This window comes from Poecilia mexicana, unplaced genomic scaffold (assembly GCF_051168715.1).
Source record: "Poecilia mexicana isolate PSO_F unplaced genomic scaffold, ASM5116871v1 scaffold_5, whole genome shotgun sequence".
In the NCBI taxonomy this organism is placed as follows: domain Eukaryota; kingdom Metazoa; phylum Chordata; class Actinopteri; order Cyprinodontiformes; family Poeciliidae; genus Poecilia; species Poecilia mexicana.
Window position 1 is genome coordinate 18,764,560 of NW_028263374.1, and position 22,777 is coordinate 18,787,336.

General features: G+C 41.1%; 1 protein-coding gene across 1 annotated transcript in view; it reads right to left on the reverse strand.

Annotated features, from left to right (window-relative positions):
• Positions 1-1,420: 1,420 nt before the first annotated feature.
• skib (SKI proto-oncogene b) overlaps positions 1,421-22,777 on the reverse strand; it is a 55,486-nt gene continuing 34,129 nt past the window's right edge. Inside the window, exons 2-7 of the mRNA XM_014998750.2 lie at positions 10,087-10,200; positions 7,951-8,054; positions 7,684-7,871; positions 7,150-7,424; positions 4,962-5,192; positions 1,421-3,454 (exon numbers count right to left, since the gene is read on the reverse strand). Of these exons, the coding sequence (XP_014854236.2) occupies positions 3,230-3,454; positions 4,962-5,192; positions 7,150-7,424; positions 7,684-7,871; positions 7,951-8,054; positions 10,087-10,200 (1,137 nt within the window). The 3' untranslated portion in view covers positions 1,421-3,229. The remainder of the gene's footprint in view (positions 3,455-4,961; positions 5,193-7,149; positions 7,425-7,683; positions 7,872-7,950; positions 8,055-10,086; positions 10,201-22,777) is intronic.

The window sequence follows — 22,777 nt, forward strand, 5'->3', positions numbered from 1 at the left end:
ATGGACACATAATTCATAGCTAGTTGGAGCTTTAACCTATAACTTTCTGAACAATGTTCAATTCATCATCTGAAAATGTGATCTGGTCACAAATGATCAAAACTAACGTTTTGATGGGTTTCAGATACGTGACCCGGATGACGCGTGAAATTCAAATGGGATCCGGAAGTGGATTTCTCCGGTTCCAAACAGATCACAGCCAGTACGCTAAGGCCCTAAAAGGGGTGGAACAGATGAGGTATGTCGAAAATATATGCGTATATTTAGCATATGATCCTTATTGTGTAGGAAAAAAAGACTTGTCATATAATCTTGAGGATTTATCCGGCGTCGAGGCGATTGACGTAACAAACTATCTGGTGCTGCAGCCCTCATGTTATACAACGAGTCGGAAGAAAGCTTTCAAAAGCCTGGAAACATACAAATATTTTGTTTCAGGTGGGTCAATCAATTAGGATCAAAAGAAGCATTAATTGGCTGTCGACTTGTTTCTGCCGGGTGAGTAGTGAGTTAACTAGTCTACGATCGCTAACGCTAACAACAAGCTAACTAATGCTATTTCTATGAGCTTGGATCTATTTGTAAATGATTTATTTAGATTTTGTAAACCCAAATTCATGCTGGAGTTGTGTGTTAATGTTGAGTCATACTGCATTTTTACAATGTAGGGCAACCATCCGCAGCAAACTAAAAAATGTTTGTGGTCAGAGACAGTGAGAAAATAGTCGCAGCTCACTGTGACTTGCATTATAAACGCTTATCTTTATAATTACTATACTTATTACTTAGTAACTGTCCAATAAAATATCTGAAAATACAATTTAAACGATGCGATCCTTACCTGTTAGAAAGTGGTCGCTACAAACTCTGGCATTGTTAGTTTCCGCACCTCCTGTTTCTAGCCGTGGATTATTGATCCACTATCCTTGTCTTTTTTCGGTAAGTTTTTTTTTAATTAACTCTTTTATTACCAACTACCTTCAAAAAACGAAAATACGTTTATCTTTCTCTATTAGAACGGTTGGAACAACCGTATACGACACAGATTTTAGGCATTTTGAGGCTGGATCAACAGAAGTAAACGGGCTGCATTTACTTCCTGACCCTCAGCTGCGTTGCGTGACGTCAGTACTACGTCATTCACAACCCAACAATAGTGGAAATCAAAGTGCATGTCCCCTGAATACACCGTTCTCACAATGCAACATGGTGGTGGTAGCATCATGCTGTGGGGAGGTTTTTGAACTTATATCCAAGTAATAATTTGTGACAAGAATCAAATATCTTACAGATGTGCTCTATTGAATCTTACTAAATTTGATTTATTGTATAAAGAATAAAGGACAAAAAGTTTAACTGTACCAAAATCAGTTTGGATTTTAAAGAAAACAAACAAACAAACAAGCACAACAAACTGAACTGAGTAGAACTGGTTTAAATTTTAATGGGTATTATACAAGTTTTCTGAAAGGAAAAGGAAAACACTGAAACAAGAGGCCAGTGAAAACCCACTTCCAGACCCCAGAAAAGTACAGGAGCTTCAGCAAATTAACACGGATACCGCTATTATACTGTACCCAACAAATACTGAGCGAGGGTATCGTAATGATAAGACATGAAAGTGTTTCCTGTCTATTACACATGAGAGCACCAAAAAGGTTCAAAAACCATCAGAAGGTCCGAGTTAACCTGTGACGGAGCTGGAAGTGCTGAGAAGTATATCATATATTTGTGAGTTTTTGGTCAGAGGTGAACTATATACTCTATAATTCATCAAATAATTAATCTATAACATCAAGTGAAAGGTTTTAAAGTTCTTTTGGAGAGAGAAACTCACAACTACTAGTAGTTTAAATCGATAAATCTACCCAGCTTGGTATATGCACTGTGACTGCGGCAACAATCAAATTACAGTTCTGCAAATTCAAATAGAGTCTCTCTGTCTTTTTGGTTTCAAGTAAGAACGAAAAATAATATGCATAATCAACTCATGTCTGGGGCAAGCAAACATACCATACCAACAAACATCTTATTTACAATACTGTATTTACATCAGACGGTATATTGAGGGAAAAGTGAATTTAAGCTCGTGTTACTTTCTGATTCTAAAAATGTAACAGGGAGTACAATGCTAGGTTCTGTCTTTAAAAAGTGCAATTACTTTTCTCAAAGTAAAAAAATAGATATCCATATTTCGTATATATGTAAAAATGTTTTTCATACAAACAGCCACTGTTGATTTAAGAGCCCTAAAACCGGAGACCCAAAAGAAAAGAAACCAAAAAAAAAGGTAGCTTTCTCTCAATAGGCAGCGAATTATTGTAGATTATAAATTACTTAAAAAGTCAGAAGTACCATTTTATAACATTAACAGCTGTTTAGGACTTTCTATTCTTTAAAGGAGTGTGTGTGTGTGTTTTTTTTTTTTTACTTTTGTAAACTAAAGTGGGCAAAACAAAACAAAAAAAATCCTCTGCATGGCTTTGGGAGTGAAAAACAAAACAAAACCACAACGAGCAACAAAAACTAGTACTTACATAAAATACCTAGGAGCTAAACAATGGTGAGCACGAAGGCCGCCCACCGAAGAACCGCCAATACTTCAGGTTTATATCAAATACAAAAGGTAGATAAGCTGCTATATATGTTCGTATACGGTTGTTTTTTCTCTTGCTGGTGGAACTGAGCGAGAAGTTTTCCTTAAAATGCTCCATGCGTTTTTCCTGGAAGTGGAGCAGATGCCTAAAGGTAAGTAGTGGTAAGCTTCCAGTGGTCTGCAGTGACACCTCGGAGTGGCACGAAGACGCTCGTCGCCCGCTCCCGTTCCACCAGTGGCAGCCGGTTCCTTCCCTTCATATTCAAGTAGTGTTGTGTTGCTGTGTTTCTCAGAATAGCTTATACCGAAACCAAAACTCTGGGGCAGCGCCAGGAGGACGGCTCGCTGAAACGGTGTGTGTTTGTCGCCGAACAAGTCTTTCGTAGCTTCACTCTGTTACATGCTCATGCTTCTTTCCAGTTCATGTAGTGATTTTTTTTTTTGTTGTCATATTCTCATAATAATATTGATGTATACTATAACATATCATATATGACAGATTTATTTCCTCTACAAAAGTGACCTTTTATTTATTTATTTTTTTAAATTCCCCAACAGGAGCTCCTTTCAATTGAGTCTCTCCATCCAGTTTTCTTTCTTTCTCTCTCTCTTTTTTTTTTTACATGTGCATGTTTAGGATCCTCTGCTGGGCTGCGTGGCTTCGTGGCTTTTTGTGTCTTTGTGTGCGTCCTTGCTCTCCCCGGCAGGACTGCAGCTGGCCTGCAGGGCCAGCTGGTTCTGCAGGTCTTTCACCACGCTCTCCAGGCTCTGTCGAGCTTCTCTCTCCTGCTGAAGTTCCTGCCTCAGCTGCTCTCGGTCGGCCTCCGCCTGCTGTAGCTGCACGTGCAGCTCCTCGATCTGCGCAACAAAACCACACGTGGATAAACTTTGTTAAATCAATTTGTAAACACATGACGTTTGAAAAAAAAAAAAAATCAGCAAATTTGTTCTGTCCATGAGTGACAGGCCAAATAAAAATTAGATTAATTGACAAACTGAATTTTTTGTTCAATATGCCTGATAAACTTAACAAGACATAATCATTTCATATCAGTTGATATAGATAATTATTGATTAAATTTTTGTTTTAAACATCTGAAAATCTTCCAAACTGGTGGCGTGACCTTTCCTGTTTTATCCAGTTTTCACGCCACAACGTTGTTTTTCATTCGTAAGCAGTCATGAGACAGCAGTGAAACCTTCAACGGCTGCTGTGCCAGTTACTCAACAGGTCGTTGCTAGGTAACCAAGGAACGTGAGTTGCTAGGTAACCAAAGAGTGAGAGTTAATGCCACCAGCCTTCATTAGCTGTGCTGTTAGAAAATGAGCGGTTAAAGTCTTTCCTTTGCCTATATATCCCAGAATGCTTTGCAGTTCTGGAGCAGAGGTCAGTGAATATTATGTATATTGAATATTCACTTAAAATTCAAATTCACAAATATTTTACTGACCCCAAAGGGAAATTAAATATTGTCGCTCATATAATTATAATTCTTCAAAGAGTTATTGAGGTAGTGATGGCTATTAATTATGTTGTATGTCTATTGTAATATATTGTTATTGATTTATTGTCCAGGCATAGTCTAATGTAAGCTTTGTTATCTGCAGCAGCTTAGAAAACGTTATTATTTTCATACTTGGAAAAATGTTCCTGGAATTAATAAGCCAATAATTTACCATATCTTCTTGTGAAATAGATGTGGGCAAAACAAAAACATTCCAAACATGTGCACATCAAAATGCCAGGCCTACACTTTTCAGCTTGGCCTACTGCTACTCATTCATTTCATTGTGATTTTCAAACTCTGCTCCAGCTTTGAGCAACAAATTAAAACAAATTTGACCAAATGGTGTTGCTGTAGTTGCTCAGTAGTTTATAAACAACAACAATAACCACGAAAAGCCCTGATGTTGATGCTGAGTATCAGGGCTGAAATTATTAATCAGACAAATTGTGATGGATTGATTATTGTAATAATTGTCGACTAATTTAGTAATTAACTGGATTATTCAAGCTCAAAAAAAGAGTATTTGCAGAAACAAAACTCTCAGAACAGTAATTAAGCAAAAAATCTGCACAAACAATATTTACAATAAACCTTATTTGTAAATATGTTCTACCCAGAACTCCTGCATAGTTTTAGCTTCACTAAAAATCTCCTATTAGCACCATTTGCTATCCATTCATTAATCGGTTAATTAAAAAATAATGAACAGATCAGCCCTACACTGTATTAAAGTCAAGCAGAAAGGGTTTTCACATAATTGATGTTAGAAGTTTTGTTTCTGTATTTTAATAAGCAACTATGAATTACATTATTACTATAACTGCTCCTCTTCCGAGTGATTCAGCGGCGTTGCATACCTGAGTGGAGTACTTGACTCGAAGACGTTCAGCCTCACAGCCCTGGTCACAAACTCGAACTTGTCTCTCTCTGTCCAGCTCTCTCTTCAGCCGCCCACAGGATTCCTCTGCGTCCCTCATCTTCCTCTCCCAGTCCACACGGAGGCGCTCAATCTCCTTCCGCAGGTTGCGCTTGGCTTCGATGGCGTCGCGCAGACGGCCTTTCTTAGCCACCCTCACGAACTCCAGCTCCTAAAAAAATCACAAAGTTTTGGCTTGTTAACACCGGCTTTCATGCAGCAGCCTAAATGGCACCTATGTAAGTGTTTTTAAAGTTGCATAATCTCAAATTGAAAAACCTGATTAGAGATTTATGCTGTATTGGGGGAAAATGTAATGAAATAATTGCTTCCTAAATGCCTTGTGTCCCAAATAAATACAACAGACTTTACTTTTAAAAGCTAAACAGAGTGTCAAGATAAGATATTTACCCATTAAATTGACATAAAATGCACATTTTAGGTCAAGGGTGTTCAAAGTGAGGCCTGGGGGCCATTTGTGGCCCCTGGATTTATTTTTTGCAGCCCACAAGACCACAATTCAAGAAAGATTTGAACAAATTAGGGCAAGATTATGACTGTTAAATTAAAATCTAATTACAAAAATGTTACAGCATAAAGTAATCATCTTTTAGGAGCTTTCCACATTTACTTATTGACTTATACTCTAAAGTACACCTTGGTGCACAAAAATCTGCTTTTAATTGATGTATTAAAACACGGCTAAATACAGCAAGTGTTTTCAAATGAAGACTGAACTAGATCCTGTTTTCATTGTTGATAATATCTTTAAATGTTCTTCAGATGCCTTTCATTTATCAAGAAGAACATTCAAAAACCATTTGAAGATTTGGATCTATGACCCCATTCCTACACAAAATATGATTAATCAATTTGTTTAAATAAAGTAGTCCAAGCTTAATTAACTGTTGAGTAGGTTAAGACATACATTTGGTGATTGTAGTTTAAAAAAATATATATTTTTTGAGATATTTAAGCTGCCGATTTTGGCCCATTTGACAAAAATTTTCGACAACCCTGATTTAGATCGAAAGGAACTTTAAACTAGTGATCTCCTGTTTCCCTGGGGTTTTTATATGATGTTGCACAGAAGTCCAGTTCTCAACAGGACAAGGGCTTCAGTTACCAAAGAACAAAAGAAAAAAAAAAGTTAGAAAAGAAGAAAAGGTCAGCAAGTCTCCAGAACAAGAGTGGAAAAGCTTCTGACCTTCACTGTTAAGTATGGTGGAGGATCTGTGGTGCTGTGGGCCTAATTCTCTTTAAAAGTGTGTTGTTAGGTTGCCATCCCAAGCTTCCTTTAATACTGGGAGATTTTAAATATAAATCTGACCCATTTCCAGTTTAATGAAAGGAGGTCAGCTTTATATTTTATATCTTTGATCCAAAACCCGCTACCAGATCAAAAGAGGAATAGTTCATCAGACCCACAATCACAGTTCTTCTAGACATATTTATGTGTGTAACCACAGCTTTTATTTAAAAGAGTTATTTCCTAGAATGCTTTTTAAAAGGGACGCATTGTACTAAATTCACTTTTTACACGTTTTTATTCTTCCATTTGGGTTTCTACTGCTCCTAAAAACAGACCAACTGCTTAAGAAAAGTAAAAAGTAAAGATTTAAAAATCCTCCAATTTTTGAGTCACACTGTACCGTTACCTAGCAACTCCAGCATATTTGGTCAGCTGGTTTTTCTGCTGTATGCGCTGCACAATGGCTGCTGGAAAAGGCAAGTGTTTTGTTGTTGACTTACTACTCAGAAACCACTTGTTACATTCTTGGTGGTTGTGCAGGAGCCTCTACTAATGCTTTTCAAAGATGTACAGTTGTATGATTGTGCGTGTATTTCCAGCCATCTTTACATGTGAGTGTAAATGTTGAGCTGGGGGGCGCTGGTGGCCTGCAGCAGCTTATTTTGATTTAAAGTGACAAAAAGCTCAAAATAGGCTGAAGAGACTGGAATCTCATCTAAGAATAATTTTGTGCAAAATGTTTTGTAGCTACACTAACCATCTCAAGGAAGCATCATATATCACCTTTGTGCTGCTGCAACAAAACCTGCATTTATTGAGGAGTTTTTAGCGTGGAATACTTTATGTCTCACGGAGTAACTATAAGGCGAGGAGTTACCTGCTGCAGGCTGCGTTTGGCTTGCAGGGCAGCCGCCAGCTTCTCCTCCTGCTTCACTCTCATCCGGACGATCTCCTGCAGGACCTTTTCCCTGGCCTCTCTGGTCTCCATCCCAGCATACAGCATCTGCCTCATGGCCTCGATCTCTGGGCAAACCGGCCCCGACTGCCAGGGAGCCAGATCCTGGGCCTGCGGAGGCCTCTGTGGAGACAGGCTCTGAGAAACGCTGCCGTACGCCGCTGGAGGTGAGGTCAGGGAGGAAGCTGGAACCGGACCTGAAGAGGTTTCAGAGGAATGTGGCAGAAAATATTAGAACAACAAAAAACAAAACCCAGCAAGTTTCCTGTTTTTTTTATTTTTTTTATTTTTAGTCCTTCTTTCCAACACCAGATGGCGCAGTTGTTCTGGAATCGCCCTCCACTAGCTGCTCTGTGATTCATCTACTTTGCATACAATGAAAGACACTTGCAACTAAAAAAAAGTCTCTTCATGGACTGGTTGTGTAATGCTGAACTTATTTCTTTTTTAGCCTACCGTCATCGCAGTCGTCCACGTCGATCTCTCCGTCCGTGTCCATGTCCTCGGCCTGACCAGAACACATCGAATGGGTCGGTTTGCTGTTATGTGGCTCTTTTATGGAAATGTTTTTGGATCCTGAAACGTGGCTGTCGTTGGGATGGAGCGGAGGGGAAACCAGAGTCTCACGACTCCTATTGTTGGGTCTGTGGAGAAAGTATGCATAACTCAAATATTCTGTATTTTATACGCGCACAGTAAAACAGATCTGTTTAGAGGACTCACCTCTCAGCTTCTTTGTGAGGTACCGGTTTCTCCTTTTCCACGGCTTTTGGAGACCAGGGGCGGAAAGCAGAGGGCCTCTGTTTCAGCTGGACCTGTTTCAGATCCTATTGAGAGCAAAAAACAACTTCGGTTAAACTCTATGAACTAAGAACATTAAACCAGCCATGGAGAACCCAGTTAAAGGCCCCTCTATTTTAAACACAGCCGTGTAATTGGAGGTCATACATATATGATAATGAAATGACTGGAAGGAGAGCGAGTCTTGTGATCTTTCAGCTTTACATCGCCATGAAACAGGATTTATAACCCTTGAACTGTTTCGCCTTTTGTCATGCTGCAGCCACAACTTCAGTGGAGACTTTATAGATCAACACTGATGAGAGCAAAACGGAGACACAGAAGACAAACAGCATAACTGTGTTCAACTGAGACGAATAAAAAACACCTTCTGCTTCATCGTTCGCTTTCCCACAGTAAAATTCAAACACTTTTCAAACATTTTACAGTTTTTCCAGCATCACTTTGGAGATAAAACAACACAAATGAACTAAAAACAGTTTCATTTCACTAATAAATGATCAGATTTATTATTGAAAATGTATCGATATTCTATGTTCTACAGCAGGGGTGAGGTAAACTAAAATATAATAAAAGTTTATGTTTTTAAGTGTCTCTCAAACACATCGGACTAATTCAACAAAAAAAGACAAGATCAATTACACAATCAATAAGTTGCTGAGAAATTAGGAATAATAAATATTCATTACAACCACAAGATAAATGACCTTCCTGCTCAAATTAAACGCAATATACAAAGAAAGTTGCAAAAATGATCTAAAAATAAATGTTCTGACTAGGTTTTCTGGCTTTTAGCAAATACAAATAATTTTGGTAATTTTAAGTAACAAACAATAAAAGTTGAATCTAATTTAACTTCAGCAGCGAGAAAAAAAGTGAAAATGTTTGTTTTCAGCTGTAAATAAAGTTTTCCAATTTTTGGCTTTTAATCAAATGTTAGACTGTAAATTAATACAAAATGGTGCAGTTTGAACATCAAGCTCTTTCAAGGACTTTATAGAGAAATCAAGAACTTTCCAAACCTTGAAAACGGCTAAATAAAATCCCAGGATTTTCATGGATTTAAAGTGCCTGAACGAACAGGGCCTGCTAGAAGGAAAACCTCTGCAGCTCTTCTGCGAACTCCACCAGGTTATGTTTCAGCATTTCCCTGTTTTCAGCTCCAGCCTCTCTCTCCCTGCTGAAGCATGATGCTGCCATTACCGTGCTTTGTCACGGAGGAGGAGCGTTCAAGACGAGTCACTGTTATTTCACCACCAAACAAAGTTGTGGGTCTCTGCAGCTCATCCAAAGCTACCATCAGCAGGTTTTCACTGGAGTCGGTTTAAATTTATTTTTTAACTGACGGAGCAAATATTACATTTCAAAACTTGGACTTCTGTTTTTTAACCTCATCCTGTTTTAAACTTCCTTCCTGTCTTCATGAAGCTTTTATTTTTCTCCATCAGACTTTCACAAACTCACTGGATTTTACTGAGGTTAAACATGTACGCCTGTTGCAGTAAGCAATTAATCAATTGATCAATTAATCACATGATAAATTACAATGATAGTTTTCTGATGATTTAGGAGAATTTAGTTTAAAGGCTTTTTAATACGATTTCAGTTGAATTTTGGTTTTATTTCCTTTTTATTTCTTGTTTTTGTTGTGTTTTATTTTGGTAAAATGTCTTCCAGTTTCAAAGTTTTAGTCTTTCAGAGGACAACCTTGTATTATTATTTTATTTACATAAAATGGTCTCAAACTGACAGTATTAAAGTCCATCATAATAACTTTAGGGCCAGTTTTTCAGACAGGTCGACTCTACTCACTAATTATGTGACTTTTTAATGCGATCTCTGAAACTGGATTATATTTAGAGGTCTCAGAGTAACACAAATAGATGCCATATGATTTAGGTTTATTTGTAAAAAAAAAAAAAAAACAGCATGCGTCATTTTCCTACTTTCATGTTGTCACATTAATCATGAAACAAAGTTTATGTAAGCTGACAGAATTTTTAAAAAACGTTCATGGGTTATAAATACTTCTTTTAAGATGCTGAAAAGCTTACAAACCTTGTGTGCAGACTTGGACATGGACTGCAACCAGTCAGGCTTCCTGTCTTTGTCAGATGGCGGAGACTGTAATTTGTCAAATTTGGCCCTCTTGGCCGGAATCGGGCTGGGGGACTGCAGAGAGAGGCAGAGAGTGGAGGTTTAATCATCGACATCCTCGCGGAGATGAAGTGCACACATTACATCACAGAGTACAGCGGATATTTCAAGAGCCTGCAACTTCTAAAAACTACTGCCCTGTGACTGTGAAAGGTGTTATTCATGAGAGGCACACAGATTTGTCAGAACATGAAGAGATGTTTCAGAATTCCTTCCCACAGTAAATAAAAGGCGGTCATGGAAAGGGAGCAAATTATAGAGCCACAGTGAGGCAAGGAGGATGGAAGATGCGTCTGTGTAAGCATTCAATCTCTGGGCTTGGCATGCCTGCGTCTGTGTGTGTTTTTGTGCGCTTCTGTGTGAGCGGGCCTTTGAGCTGAGCAGACACTCAAGCTGGCCTGGCTGGCAGCCAGCGTAGGGCTACACTGCTGCCTGCCAAGGAGAAGAGGCGCCGTCAGGTGGAGCAGATCGACTCCCCGAACCACAGAGACACCGCAGTCCAAAGGCAGACAGGGAGGAAGACAAATTAAAGTAATTGCAGTCGGATCTGACTGCAGATGGGATCGCACGGTTGACGCAGAACTGCAGAGTCATTGTGCAGTTTGAGGGGATTCTCAAAACCAGAGAGGAGTTAAAGTATCCGTCTGGATGCAAAGTGCTGAATCCTGTAAAAACGGTGGCGTTCCTGCAAGCTGCAGGACGGCTAACCTGCTCTCAGCCCTCCGGTCTGCACTTGTCAGACAGAGGATATGTTTACCTAGTCAGGCGCAGAGGCCAGCACAGACCTGCTTCCCGCTCTCTTACTCACTACTATGACATCCTGCCTGCAGGAAGGGCCAACACTCCCATCTCTCCGCGTGCGATTCAAGAGAAATGATTACTTCCCTTCAGAAATCCTCAATGAAACACACTCCTGCAGGTTTATGTGTGTTTGTGAAAATCTTTATCGCTGCTTTGCTGTAATCACCTAAAAATAGAAATTTCGCGAGAAGCCTGGCTGGTAATGAATCACGTCTAGAATGGTTTTCTACACAAGGCCACGCTCTGTGCGTGTGTGCGTGTGGTTGCAGCTGTGAGTGGGACGTGTGGTCAGGTGGGTGGTTAAAGGAGTGTAGACACGTATGTGCATGTGGGAGGGTGTGTGTATTCATAGGAGCGTGTGTGTCTGATGGAGGTGGTACGTTGGGTCTGGCACAGCACACCTAAAATAAAGACAAAAATGTCTCATACGCACTGTAAAAAGGAATTCAGGAGGACGTTCAATATTAGTCATTAAAATTATTTAAACTTTTATGCAATGTGAGTTTTTAATAGCCAGACTTAGGCAATATGTCACGGTTATTTTCCATCATCACTTAATCACGATAAAAATTTTCCCTCCTAAAAGCCTCTATGTGCTTATTCCTCTGGTGATGTCACATAAGGCAGCTGACCAGAACTAGGTATATTTTTATTTTACTTTAAGATTTTTCCATATCTTTAATATTCAAAAGAAAATGCAGGTTTAGAAGTTGAAATACTAATGCTAATTGACACGCTATTGACTTGCATTTCCAATCAAAGCACCCAATCCAGATTTGGTACTGATTGGTTGTATCAACCATTAGTGGAAATAAGGACGATTATTAACTTCTGTGGAAGTACTTTGATGGTTTCCATTATTCTTTTTTAACTCATATTAATATATATTTCGTTTCTGAACCAATAAAACATGTAGTTATAAGTCAACATCCAGCTCAGCCATGTGAGATAGAACCCTTAAAACTTAAACATAGATTCACTTCTTAGAGTCTTTGTTAAAATCTGGCAAATGGTTAGCATAAAGCTACACCCACTATGTTTCACAGTAGGAATTGTGTGTTCAGGGTGTTTCTAAATTGTTATTTTGTGAAAAATTAAGAGAGATATAAGATTTTGTGGCTCAGAAAGTTCCTGTTTTGGAGCGAGAATTTTGGCTTGTGTACAATTTTGACAAATTTAGCTACATAGTAATACAAAAGACAAACTCGCTGGTTAAGTTATGTAGTAGCTGTTACTTAGCTGTGGTTTTCAGGAAAATCTTTAATATGCTATACTATTAAAACAAATTTAAAAAGTTGCAGTTTTAAAACCATATTTAGCTAGCTTAATAAGAATGCTAACACTAAGAACAGATTTGCTTGCTAGCTAACATTTTAACCTTGAGGTAGTTGTTACTGATAAGCAGCACATCTTAACTGTGGTTGCCAGGAAAACATTTAACCTTTGATGGATCAAAATGTTAGAATAGATTAAAAAAGTTAAGTTTATATCCATCTTTAGCTAGCTTAGCAACAGCTACAGTTAGGCTTTAGCACTTGCTAAGTCAAACTTGTTAGCAAGCTGAGCTCAGCAGTTTCATATTTCTATTTTAGTGACATTTCATATCTTAATCACAAAATAATAAATATATCTTTGTTTCCAGGTGTGCAAAATGGTCTTAATAATTTATTTGAATGTCTTTTAGCTGGGCAGTGTGAACAACTTGGTTCAAGGCAAATTTTTCCCCAAGCAGACAAATAAAAAGACTTTAAATTATTTCTTTATCTGAAATATGATTAAAATATACCCACATAAAATCTATGTCAATTGTGAAACCCGTTAAACTCTATTTTATCAGAGCAAATCACAATGTAAACATAAAATAACTGGAAATAGTTTTAACAGCTGTTTAATAAATAACTCCAGTTAAACATACGCAATGATAAATTCCCGTTTTTATTTGCTTTGTATTTACAAGTGCAGGCTTAGCGCTTCATGAGGTGTGCATGTTTGTCGGGACACTCCCCTCATGTCTCCACCTGTCTAACCAGTCGCCACTTCACACACCTTTCACACACAAAGCTCCGTGTTTGTTTTTGCTACTGTAGGTTAAATCCTTTAACCCAGACCTCCTCCAGACTGCGTCCCACTCAACGGCGACTCGACCCCTCACCTGTCTTTGGGTCCAGGCCAGTGGTATTCTAAGAGCTGCCGGGCCGCTGTAATCAGACTCTGTAATTACTGACGTGACTGCTGTTTTCCTGACAAAGGATGTCTGCTCGTCTGGTACTATTTCTACCCTGAGGTTTCCAGCTCCAGGAAGGCTGTGAGCACTAGACATAATAGAGCCAGAAAACAGACACTCCCAGACACCACAAGGGACCTGCTGGCTAAATATGACACTGACCTCACAGGAGAGCAGCCGCACAGGCTTTACTCACCACCACATCATAGACACAGCACGGCTGCGGAGCCATAACAGCCTCCCCGCACATCCTACCGCCTCACGAGTCCCACAGGGCCCGGATTGGACATGCATCCCTTTCTTTCCCCTCACACTGGAAGGAGAGGGAGACTTCCTCTGAGGAGTTTGCTTTGGCTGCGTCCCCTGTGGGAACTGAGTCTTGAGTGGGAGGGGGAGTGGGCCAGAAGCGGGGACCACAGAGGAAGCACTGAGCCGAAGGAATGTGTATTTGAAGGCCAAGTACAGCCTCCCCTTTCAGACTCCATTCAAGCATTGCCCTTTTCAACTCGCTATTGTATGATATTTCTTTGAGAAGCAGTAATGAGGGAGCAGTTCAAAGCAAACCTGTGGGCTAAACAGGGTCTAATAGCAGATGGGCAAGAGCAGACATGCATTATTTTTTAATTAGTGCTATATAACAGCAAGCCAATACTGTACAAGCACAAGGCCTTGGCAATTTTCATGCCAGCGTGACTTATAATCACACACGCGGCTCACTGCAAACACATCAACATCTGAATGGAGATCCTGCTGTTTATCCAACCTGCTGAATAACAACTTGAAGCTTTTTCATTTCTGATAGAGTGTTAAGTATCTGTGCTGTGCAAACCATTTTTTACTTTGGCAGAGCTTCAGAAAACAGATTATTTAAAGCAAATTCGGATAATAGTAATAATAAAAAATTAAAGTCTTCCAATAAAGGACGCCCAGTTATTTGCCCTTGATTGATTATATCACAAAAAAGAAAAATATTTTACTAATGCACAAAAGACAGAATAAAACTGATGTCTCCAGCGCAGAGGAGACGACTTATAAAAAAGATTACTCATAAGGATTAGTGAAAGAATAGAGTCAAAGCATGATGGCTGTAAAACGCTGTAGGTCTGACAGGTTGTAACAAGAGTGTGTCCCTTCAGACTCCCAGTCTAAACTAACACTAATTCTGGCTGCTACACCCTCAGACTGGAGCAATTTCAAACTTAAAACTTATAAGTTAAAAGAAAACTGGGCAATCTGACAAACAGACACAACTCAAGTGACAGCCTTGCCAAAAAACATGGTAATAATAAAAATATTAAATCTGTTCATGTGAATAAGTTAGAGAGGGCGGTAAATACTGAAATTCTCCCTGGAAGTCGTAATTTGATTTATAAAGGCAGATATTCTAGTGCAACATGTGATTTCCAATCCAAAATGGCTGCCTGGTGTTTTAATGTAGCAAAAGTTAGTGAAAATATTTATCTTACATCTTTGTCATTAAATCAGTCACAAAAACCAACTAAAACTAAAATATTTTAATCATAAAGCTACATTTAGACGTAAATTAACAATTAATTTACATCTGTAAGATTTTAAGTTTACATCTTGACTGAGCGGTTTTACGCTTTTGAATTATATTTCACACAAATGAAATATGCAAACTGATGACTATATACATTTATTTAGATACTTCCATAATAATATCAGTGTGTGTAAAAGTGTATGTATCTTTGTGTATCTTAGGGTTAAAAGTTGAGAAAATAAGATAAATACCAAGATAAATGGAAACAACAAGGACTGTTTTTTATTAACAACTGCCACACAAAAAGATCTATAGATCTTTATTTGTTAAAATAAAAAATACCTATTTGAACAATAATAACAAAACAAAGTCCTGGATTTATCCATGTGTTTGTGCATCACAGATTGGGCAGCGCTGCTGCTTCTTTATAATGCAGAAGATATGAGTTCAATCCCACTGGATGTCATTGTTTCTATTTTTTAAAATAATGTCTCCCTCTACTCTGCTTATAAATGTCTAAAGCTCCCTTTAGTTTAGCTTTCAACAATTGAAAGCTAAACTGAATACAATTTAATATGTATGGTTACAATGTTTATATTTAACGAAGTGGCTTGGCGTTTTTTAAGGATCAGTTTAAATGCAGTCTAATTGTTTTAGAGTGGCTATATTTTGGTTTTTAATGAGCAGATATTGTAAATTAACTTCAACACTAGTAATAAACAGACACAAAAAACAATCTTAAAAAATCCTCACTTTCCTAGCAAACACCCAAGTCAAACTTGCCACACGCAAAATGGCGGATGCAGTGACATAATGTTTCTAGTTGGCAATGAAGCCAATGTGGCGTCTCGTCTTCTGTATTGATGGAAACTGTTTATCTTGGGTCTGTAACATGGCACAATCCATTAAACTAAACAAGTTTGACAATAAGCTTCTGACAAACTCATAAACAGATGGTTTGAGAGTTTCGTTTTCTTTCCTGGAGCTGCAGCTAAATGCCTTGTAGATGCATGGTTTATATTCATTATACACATGAGAATGTTACGCCGCTGAGAGCATAAATGCGAGCCAGGGTGCTTCACTTTATGTAATCTTGCCAAGTCTGTAAATATTTCATGCTTTTAGGAAGCACACACATGCACACTCACACTGTTATGGAGGGCTAAAATGTAAGCCACTCACATCTGCTGTGGCTCTAAAAAGCACTAATGAAATTAGGAAGATACAAAACATGCTGCAGCACTCATCTGGCGAGACAAAAATAGTTTCCACAGATGAACTTCCTCGGGCAGTGGTCATACAATACCATTGCACGCTGCATGATAGCACAGCATTAAGAAAAGTGCACAGCAACAAGACACAACAGTTTCAGATTACGTCCTCCTTTCCCCTCCTAAACCCCTGAATGTAATCCCCAGATCGACATGTGCTTAGTGGGGCGCTGTCTCACTCAAGGGCACAGCAACTGGCAGGGCCATTCGGGTGACAGCCTTAGTTGGAAGTGGGAGAATACTAGTTTCAGTAACCCGATCCCTGCGGTTCCATGTAGATGCAGTCGCGGTGATGCCTTGAGCTCTCCATTCAGTCGAACAAATCGTGTGACAGTCCCTTGATTTATATAAAGCCCCGTGCTCGCCCCGTACAGTAACAGCTGGGCGAAAACCATCGCTGCGTGCTTAGAATATCCCTGAAACCTCATCCCTGTTCCGCGCAGACGCGTCTCCTGTTTCCCCTCTCTAAATCTTAGCTTAGTTTATCAATTTACTCCGCATCCAGGTTGAGGACGTTTTGTTTATGTGGGCTAGTTATCTGAGTCATGGAAGCACAGTCACAGAGAGGCAGCCACAAGGCTTGGCATAAGGTCGGCATTAGAGTAAAGCTTATTGGATTGTCCTAATTGTCTTTGGGATTGAGAATTCATGAGGTCTGAGGTGGATGGAGGACAAGCTGCTCTCCCTAAAGGTGGAAAATCTTGCCAGGAACACCCAGCTTTCCAACTTCAAGGCAAATAAACTTTAATGAAAACACTCAATAAGGTAACAAAACTTCACAAAAGTTACTCCTAACTTAACATCATTCTTTGTTATGGCCGCGTTTCTTTTGGATTGGGCTATATGGCTGGAAAAAAAACGTATTGCAATATGTTTCATATCAGTCGATACTGATACTTATTGATTCATTTTTTGTTTTAAATATCTGAAACTGGTGGCGTGACCTTTACTGTTTTCTACTGGCAGTTGGTTTTTATTTTTAAGTCGTTATGAAACCTTAAACTGCTGCTGCGCCAGTTACTTACCAGGCTGTTGCTAGGTAACGAAGGAGTGAGTGAGTTGCTAGGTAACCAAAGAGTGGGTGAGATGGTTGATTCCACCAAGTTTGCTTAGATCGCTGTGAGAAGTTGAGCAACTAAAGCCTCTCCTCTGCCTACACCCCCAGAATGCAGTGCGGTTCTGGATCAAAGTTCAGTAAATATTCCATCACTGTTCCATTATCTATTGATATTGATTTTGAGTCTATTGCAGGATATGTTGTCACTGATTTATTGTCCAGCCCGACATTTATTCAGAAAATATTTACTTATTCAATCAGAAAACCTAACTTTATATTACGGAAAAATTGTAACCAAAAACCCTTCAAATGTACCAAAATAGAGACGAGAGGTCAATGTGAGAACTGTATAGAAGAACCACCTATATTTACACTCCTCCATGTAAATATAAACAAAGTCACGTCCTTGACTGCTCCTTGGTGGACAAAAGCTCAATGAACAGATGCATTTTAGAGCATGGCTAACTTGCCTCCAGTAAAATCTCAATCAATACACACAGAAAAGTTGACATTGTCTTCCGTCAGCCCATGACACACTGTGGTTGAACTGTAAAGTGGTGAAACGATGTCTACATGAAGACATTCAGATCAGTAGCACCTACTCGGCATGGCTCTGCTTGGTTACTAGGGTTTTCCACAAGCTACATAGCAGTAGCCTCTATTTTTAGGTCCTACTTCACATTTGGTTCCAAGCCGAGTCGGGCTGAAAATGAGACGTCAGACGACTGTCGTCACTGATTGGCTAGACGGTGAAAGAACTGGTCAAATTCAAATTAAAAAATATCTTAGTGATCCTAAAGGGACATTAAATATTCTCTCAAGAGCAACTGTTGATGACTCCGTATGGGTCCCAGCAAATATGTAGGACTGAGCAATAAATTAATAACAATATCGCAATAGACACATGATCAATATCAATAGAAAATACGATAATATAGTTTTCAATCCTTTCACTTAAACTCTGAGTCAGAACCGCACAGCATTCTGGGGGATATAGGCAACCTCTCACAGCCAGCTAAGCAAAGTCGGTGACATCAACTAACTTACTCGCTCCTCGGTTACATAGCAACTCACTCACTCCTCGGTTACCTAGCAACTCACTTATTCTTTGGTTACCTAGCAACGAACTGTTGAGTAACTGGCGGAGCAGCAGGTTAAGGTTTCACCACCTCGTGCCTCACAGCTGTTTAAAAATAAAGAGAACTGCATCGAGTGAAAGAAGAGAATGAAAACAGCTCAAAAGGAAACTGTGGATAAAACAGGAAGACAGTTTGGCAGAATTTCAGATATTTAAAACAAAAAAATGTATCAATAATTATTCATATATTTAGATTTTATCCAGCCACACTGTCCAGCCTTAAATATATCTAGCATTTTATATCTCGATCAACGCTCCATTGAAGTTGGTGGCGATAATGCAACAAAACGTTGCTTGCCAACCGCCGTTAGACAAGACCGATCACTTTATAAATCCTAAGAAAAGCCACAGTGTTGCACAAAGAGTAACATTTGTCAAGATCCGTGTTTTTGTGTGTTTATTTTTGAGTTTTCTGTGTTCCGTCCTGTTTCCCTGTGAGTCTCTGTCCTGTCCTCCCCGTTGATTGCTCCCCAGGTGTGTCTCGTTCCCTTAATTACCCCGTGTGTATTTAAACCCACCTGTTGTCTGTGTTCCTCGTCGGGTCCTTGTCGTAGTTCGTCACGCCGGTAGAACTGTTAAGTCCTGGTTGTGTTTGTCTATGTCTAAGTTTGTCTATGTTGTCTGTTAGTTCGTCTGCCGGCACAGTAGTACTGTGAAGTCCTGTGTCGGCATTTGCTCGTTTTTGTCAGTCTTGTTTATTCAGCGCTACCGGTAATTAGCTGCGTGCTATATTGTCTGCCGTGCCGCCTGTATTGGACTGTCGAGCTTTTCACCATTAAATACATCATCTTCACCATACCTGGGTTCTCAGCGTCTCTCCTCACCAACCAAACCACACATTATGACAGAAGGACCCGACCAGTAAAGGTGAGGATCGCTACCTACATCATCATGGACCCTACTCGGTGGAGAGAGTTGCAGGATACAATAGAGGACTTTAAAGAGGTTACAGCAAACTCCTCTTTCCTTTTCCGACGCCTCGGGGTAGCCGTAAGACTCCTTTGGGTGCTGGAGGGCTGGTCTCCGCACCTACGTTCGCTGGGTTTGGTGGAGTTGAAGCAGGAGGCAGAGCGGGAACAACAAACAGCGTTGGCGATCATGGCTGGCGATCCTCTGCCTCCTAAGCCGGTCTTCTACTCCACCGCCCCATCTCCGGCACCTCCTGTACCAGCCCCGCCCCCCGAGCTCCCTGAGTCTGCTGCCGGAGCGCAGCCGCCCGAGCTCCCCGAGCCAGAGCTCCCAGAGTCTGCTGCCGGAGCGCAGCCGCCCGAGCTCCCCGAGCCAGAGCTCCCCGAGTCTGCTGCCGGAGCGCAGCCGCCCGAGCTCCCCGAGTCTGCTGCCGGAGCGCAGCCGCCCGAGCTCCCCGAGTCTGCTGCCGGAGCGCAGCCGCCCGAGCTCCCCGAGTCTGCTGCTGGAGCGCAGCCGCCCGAGCTCCCCGAGTCTGCTGCTGGAGCGCAGCCGCCCCCCGAGCCAGAGCTCCCCGAGCCTGCTGCCGGAGCGCAGCCTTCCCCCGAGCCAGAGCTCCCCGAGCCTGCTGCCGGAGCGCAGCCTTCCCCCGAGCCAGAGCTCCCCGAGCCTGCTGCCGGAGCGCAGCCTTCCCCCGAGCCAGAGCTCCCCGAGTCTGCTCCGCCCGAGTTTCCAGAGTCTGCTCCGCCCGAGTTTCCAGAGTCTGCTCCGCCCGAGTTTCCAGAGTCTGCTCCGCCCGAGTTTCCAGAGTCTGCTCCGCCCGAGTTTCCAGAGTCTGCTCCGCCCGAGTTTCCAGAGTCTGCTCCGCCCGAGTTTCCAGAGTCTGCTCCGCCCGAGTTTCCAGAGTCTGCTCCGCCCGAGTTTCCAGAGTCTGCTCCGCCCGAGTTTCCAGAGTCTGCTCCGCCCGAGTTTCCAGAGTCTGCTCCCCCCGAGTTTCCAGAGTCTGCTCCCCCCGAGTTTCCAGAGTCTGCTCCCCCCGAGTTTCCAGAGTCTGCTCCCCCCGAGTTTCCAGAGTCTGCTCCCCCCGAGTTTCCAGAGTCTGCTCCCCCCGAGTTTCCAGAGTCTGCTCCCCCCGAGTTTCCAGAGTCTGCTCCCCCCGAGTTTCCAGAGTCTGCTCCCCCCGAGTTTCCAGAGTCTGCTCCCCCCGAGTCCCCAGCCGGCCTTCCTGCCGGCCCGCCTCCACGTCTCGGCTTTCTGCGCCGGAGACGCCGCCCGCCGGACCCGCCTCCACGTCTCGGCTTTCTGCGCCGGAGACGCCGCCCGCCGGACCCGCCTCCACGTCTCGGCTTTCTGCGCCGGAGACGCCGCCCGCCGGACCCGCCTCCACGTCTCTGGTTCCTGCGCCGGCGGAAGAGACCGCCGGACCCGCCTCCGGGATTCCGGTTTCTGCGCCGGCGACGCCCGCCGGACTCGCTCCTCCGCCCACCTGTTGGGTTGTTTTTTGTTTTGGACAGTTTCTATGGACTCTTGCCCTCCTTCCGTCGCCCCTCCACCCACCCTGTTGGGTTGTTTTGTGTTTTTGGACTTTTCTGTTTTTGTGGGCGTCTGGTATCCGCCCTTGAGGGGGGGGTACTGTCAAGATCCGTGTTTTTGTGTGTTTATTTTTGAGTTTTCTGTGTTCCGTCCTGTTTCCCTGTGAGTCTCTGTCCTGTCCTCCCCGTTGATTGCTCCCCAGGTGTGTCTCGTTCCCTTAATTACCCCGTGTGTATTTAAACCCACCTGTTGTCTGTGTTCCTCGTCGGGTCCTTGTCGTAGTTCGTCACGCCGGTAGAACTGTTAAGTCCTGGTTGTGTTTGTCTATGTCTAAGTTTGTCTATGTTGTCTGTTAGTTCGTCTGCCGGCACAGTAGTACTGTGAAGTCCTGTGTCGGCATTTGCTCGTTTTTGTCAGTCTTGTTTATTCAGCGCTACCGGTAATTAGCTGCGTGCTATATTGTCTGCCGTGCCGCCTGTATTGGACTGTCGAGCTTTTCACCATTAAATACATCATCTTCACCATACCTGGGTTCTCAGCGTCTCTCCTCACCAACCAAACCACACATTATGACAACATTTAGGAATTCAGATTTCTGTTTTTTTTTTGTTTCACAGCGAGAACATGTTGCAGACCCATTTGTGTTTTTTTTTTTTTTTTGTGTCGTTAACTCCATTCACTGCTATTGTGCGTCACGTCCAAATCTGGCTTAAGAAAATAAGACAGCGTGAACTCCCCATAATCTTTCGCTGACAAGTTTCATTTCTGGTGTCTTCGTCATGAACAAAAAAACCTGTTCTTGAATGAAGGGAACTGCCTGTGTGCCCGAGAAAGGATCATCCCGCTGGTGAGAGCAAACAAAAAGAAAAGAAAGAATATATACTGTACTACTGCATGAGAAGAAATGGATTCCACTTCAGGCCCAAACATGGCAACTATAACAACATAGACACGCATGCCTGCCTTCCTTTCAGTACAGTATGCCGACTGTGGCATCACTCCCTCTGCTTCGCAGGGTGACCTCTCCGTAAACCCCAGACGAAAACACACCAAACAGAAATCTCTGCAGGCTATATTTTATTAATGTCAACATTTTTAGTGTGAATTTGAATCCTTCTCAGGAGACGAAAGACAGCGATTTCAGTATTTAGAAGAATGTAAACCAGAGTCTCATTCATGAACGTTTAAACATACATGAAAGACACTGTAAAAACACAAACTCTTACACAAGTATTTTACATAAAGTTATATTAAATATGATGTATTTTTGGTCTAGTTTCTGGTACAAATATCTTAGTGCACTTGAATTTAGTCAAACCGTACTTACAAGTAGCTTTTTAACAAGATATCAGAGCTTGTTTTAAGTAAATAATTTCTTAAAATTGGTTTTTAAAAAAGTACTAGTTGCAAGACATTTTTCCCATCTTATAAGTGAAATAATCTGCCAGCAGAACAAGTATGTTTTCACCAATATTAAGTAATTATTTACTTAAAGTAACCTTCCACATTTTGATTAAAAGGTTCTTGTAAACTAATCTGATCTCATTTCAAATGTACTAAGATGTTTGTACTAGAAAGTAAACCAAAAGTAGTTGGTGAGGTTTTGTGTTTTTGCAGTGCACACATATACACACAATATTTATGCTTCTTTTAATTTTTAGCACATTGTCAGTTCAGGCTCAGAGCAGCTGCAGAGCTGACCTGAAGGCCAGAGGGGATGAAGGTTAATGAGAAGAGAAAGCGTGTGCATTAATGGGCTTTTTAATTTAGCATAGCCTAGGTAGATAAAATTAATTTTAACAACAACAATAAAAAGAAAATTCTTGGAAAACACACAAAATGAAAGGAATGAGAATGTTAGAAGTTGTGGGAAACTACTTTGTTTTCCTTGGATAAATCCGACATTAGCATAACTGCTTTAGGCTTCTCTGTTATTCCCACACCTTCTCTCTCACTTTGTAGCATATATTGATTAAAGAACGAGCTCTGACCCGGCAGTTTTGGATAATACACACATAAATCAGATGCTAAATGTTAGCCTTGCTGCAGGACATCTCCAAAACACAAAGTGGAGGAATATTTAATATATTTTTATTTCATTTTATCTATTATTTAGAGTCTGGCAAACAGCATGAATAAGTGTTGCAGCTTATCTGGTTTG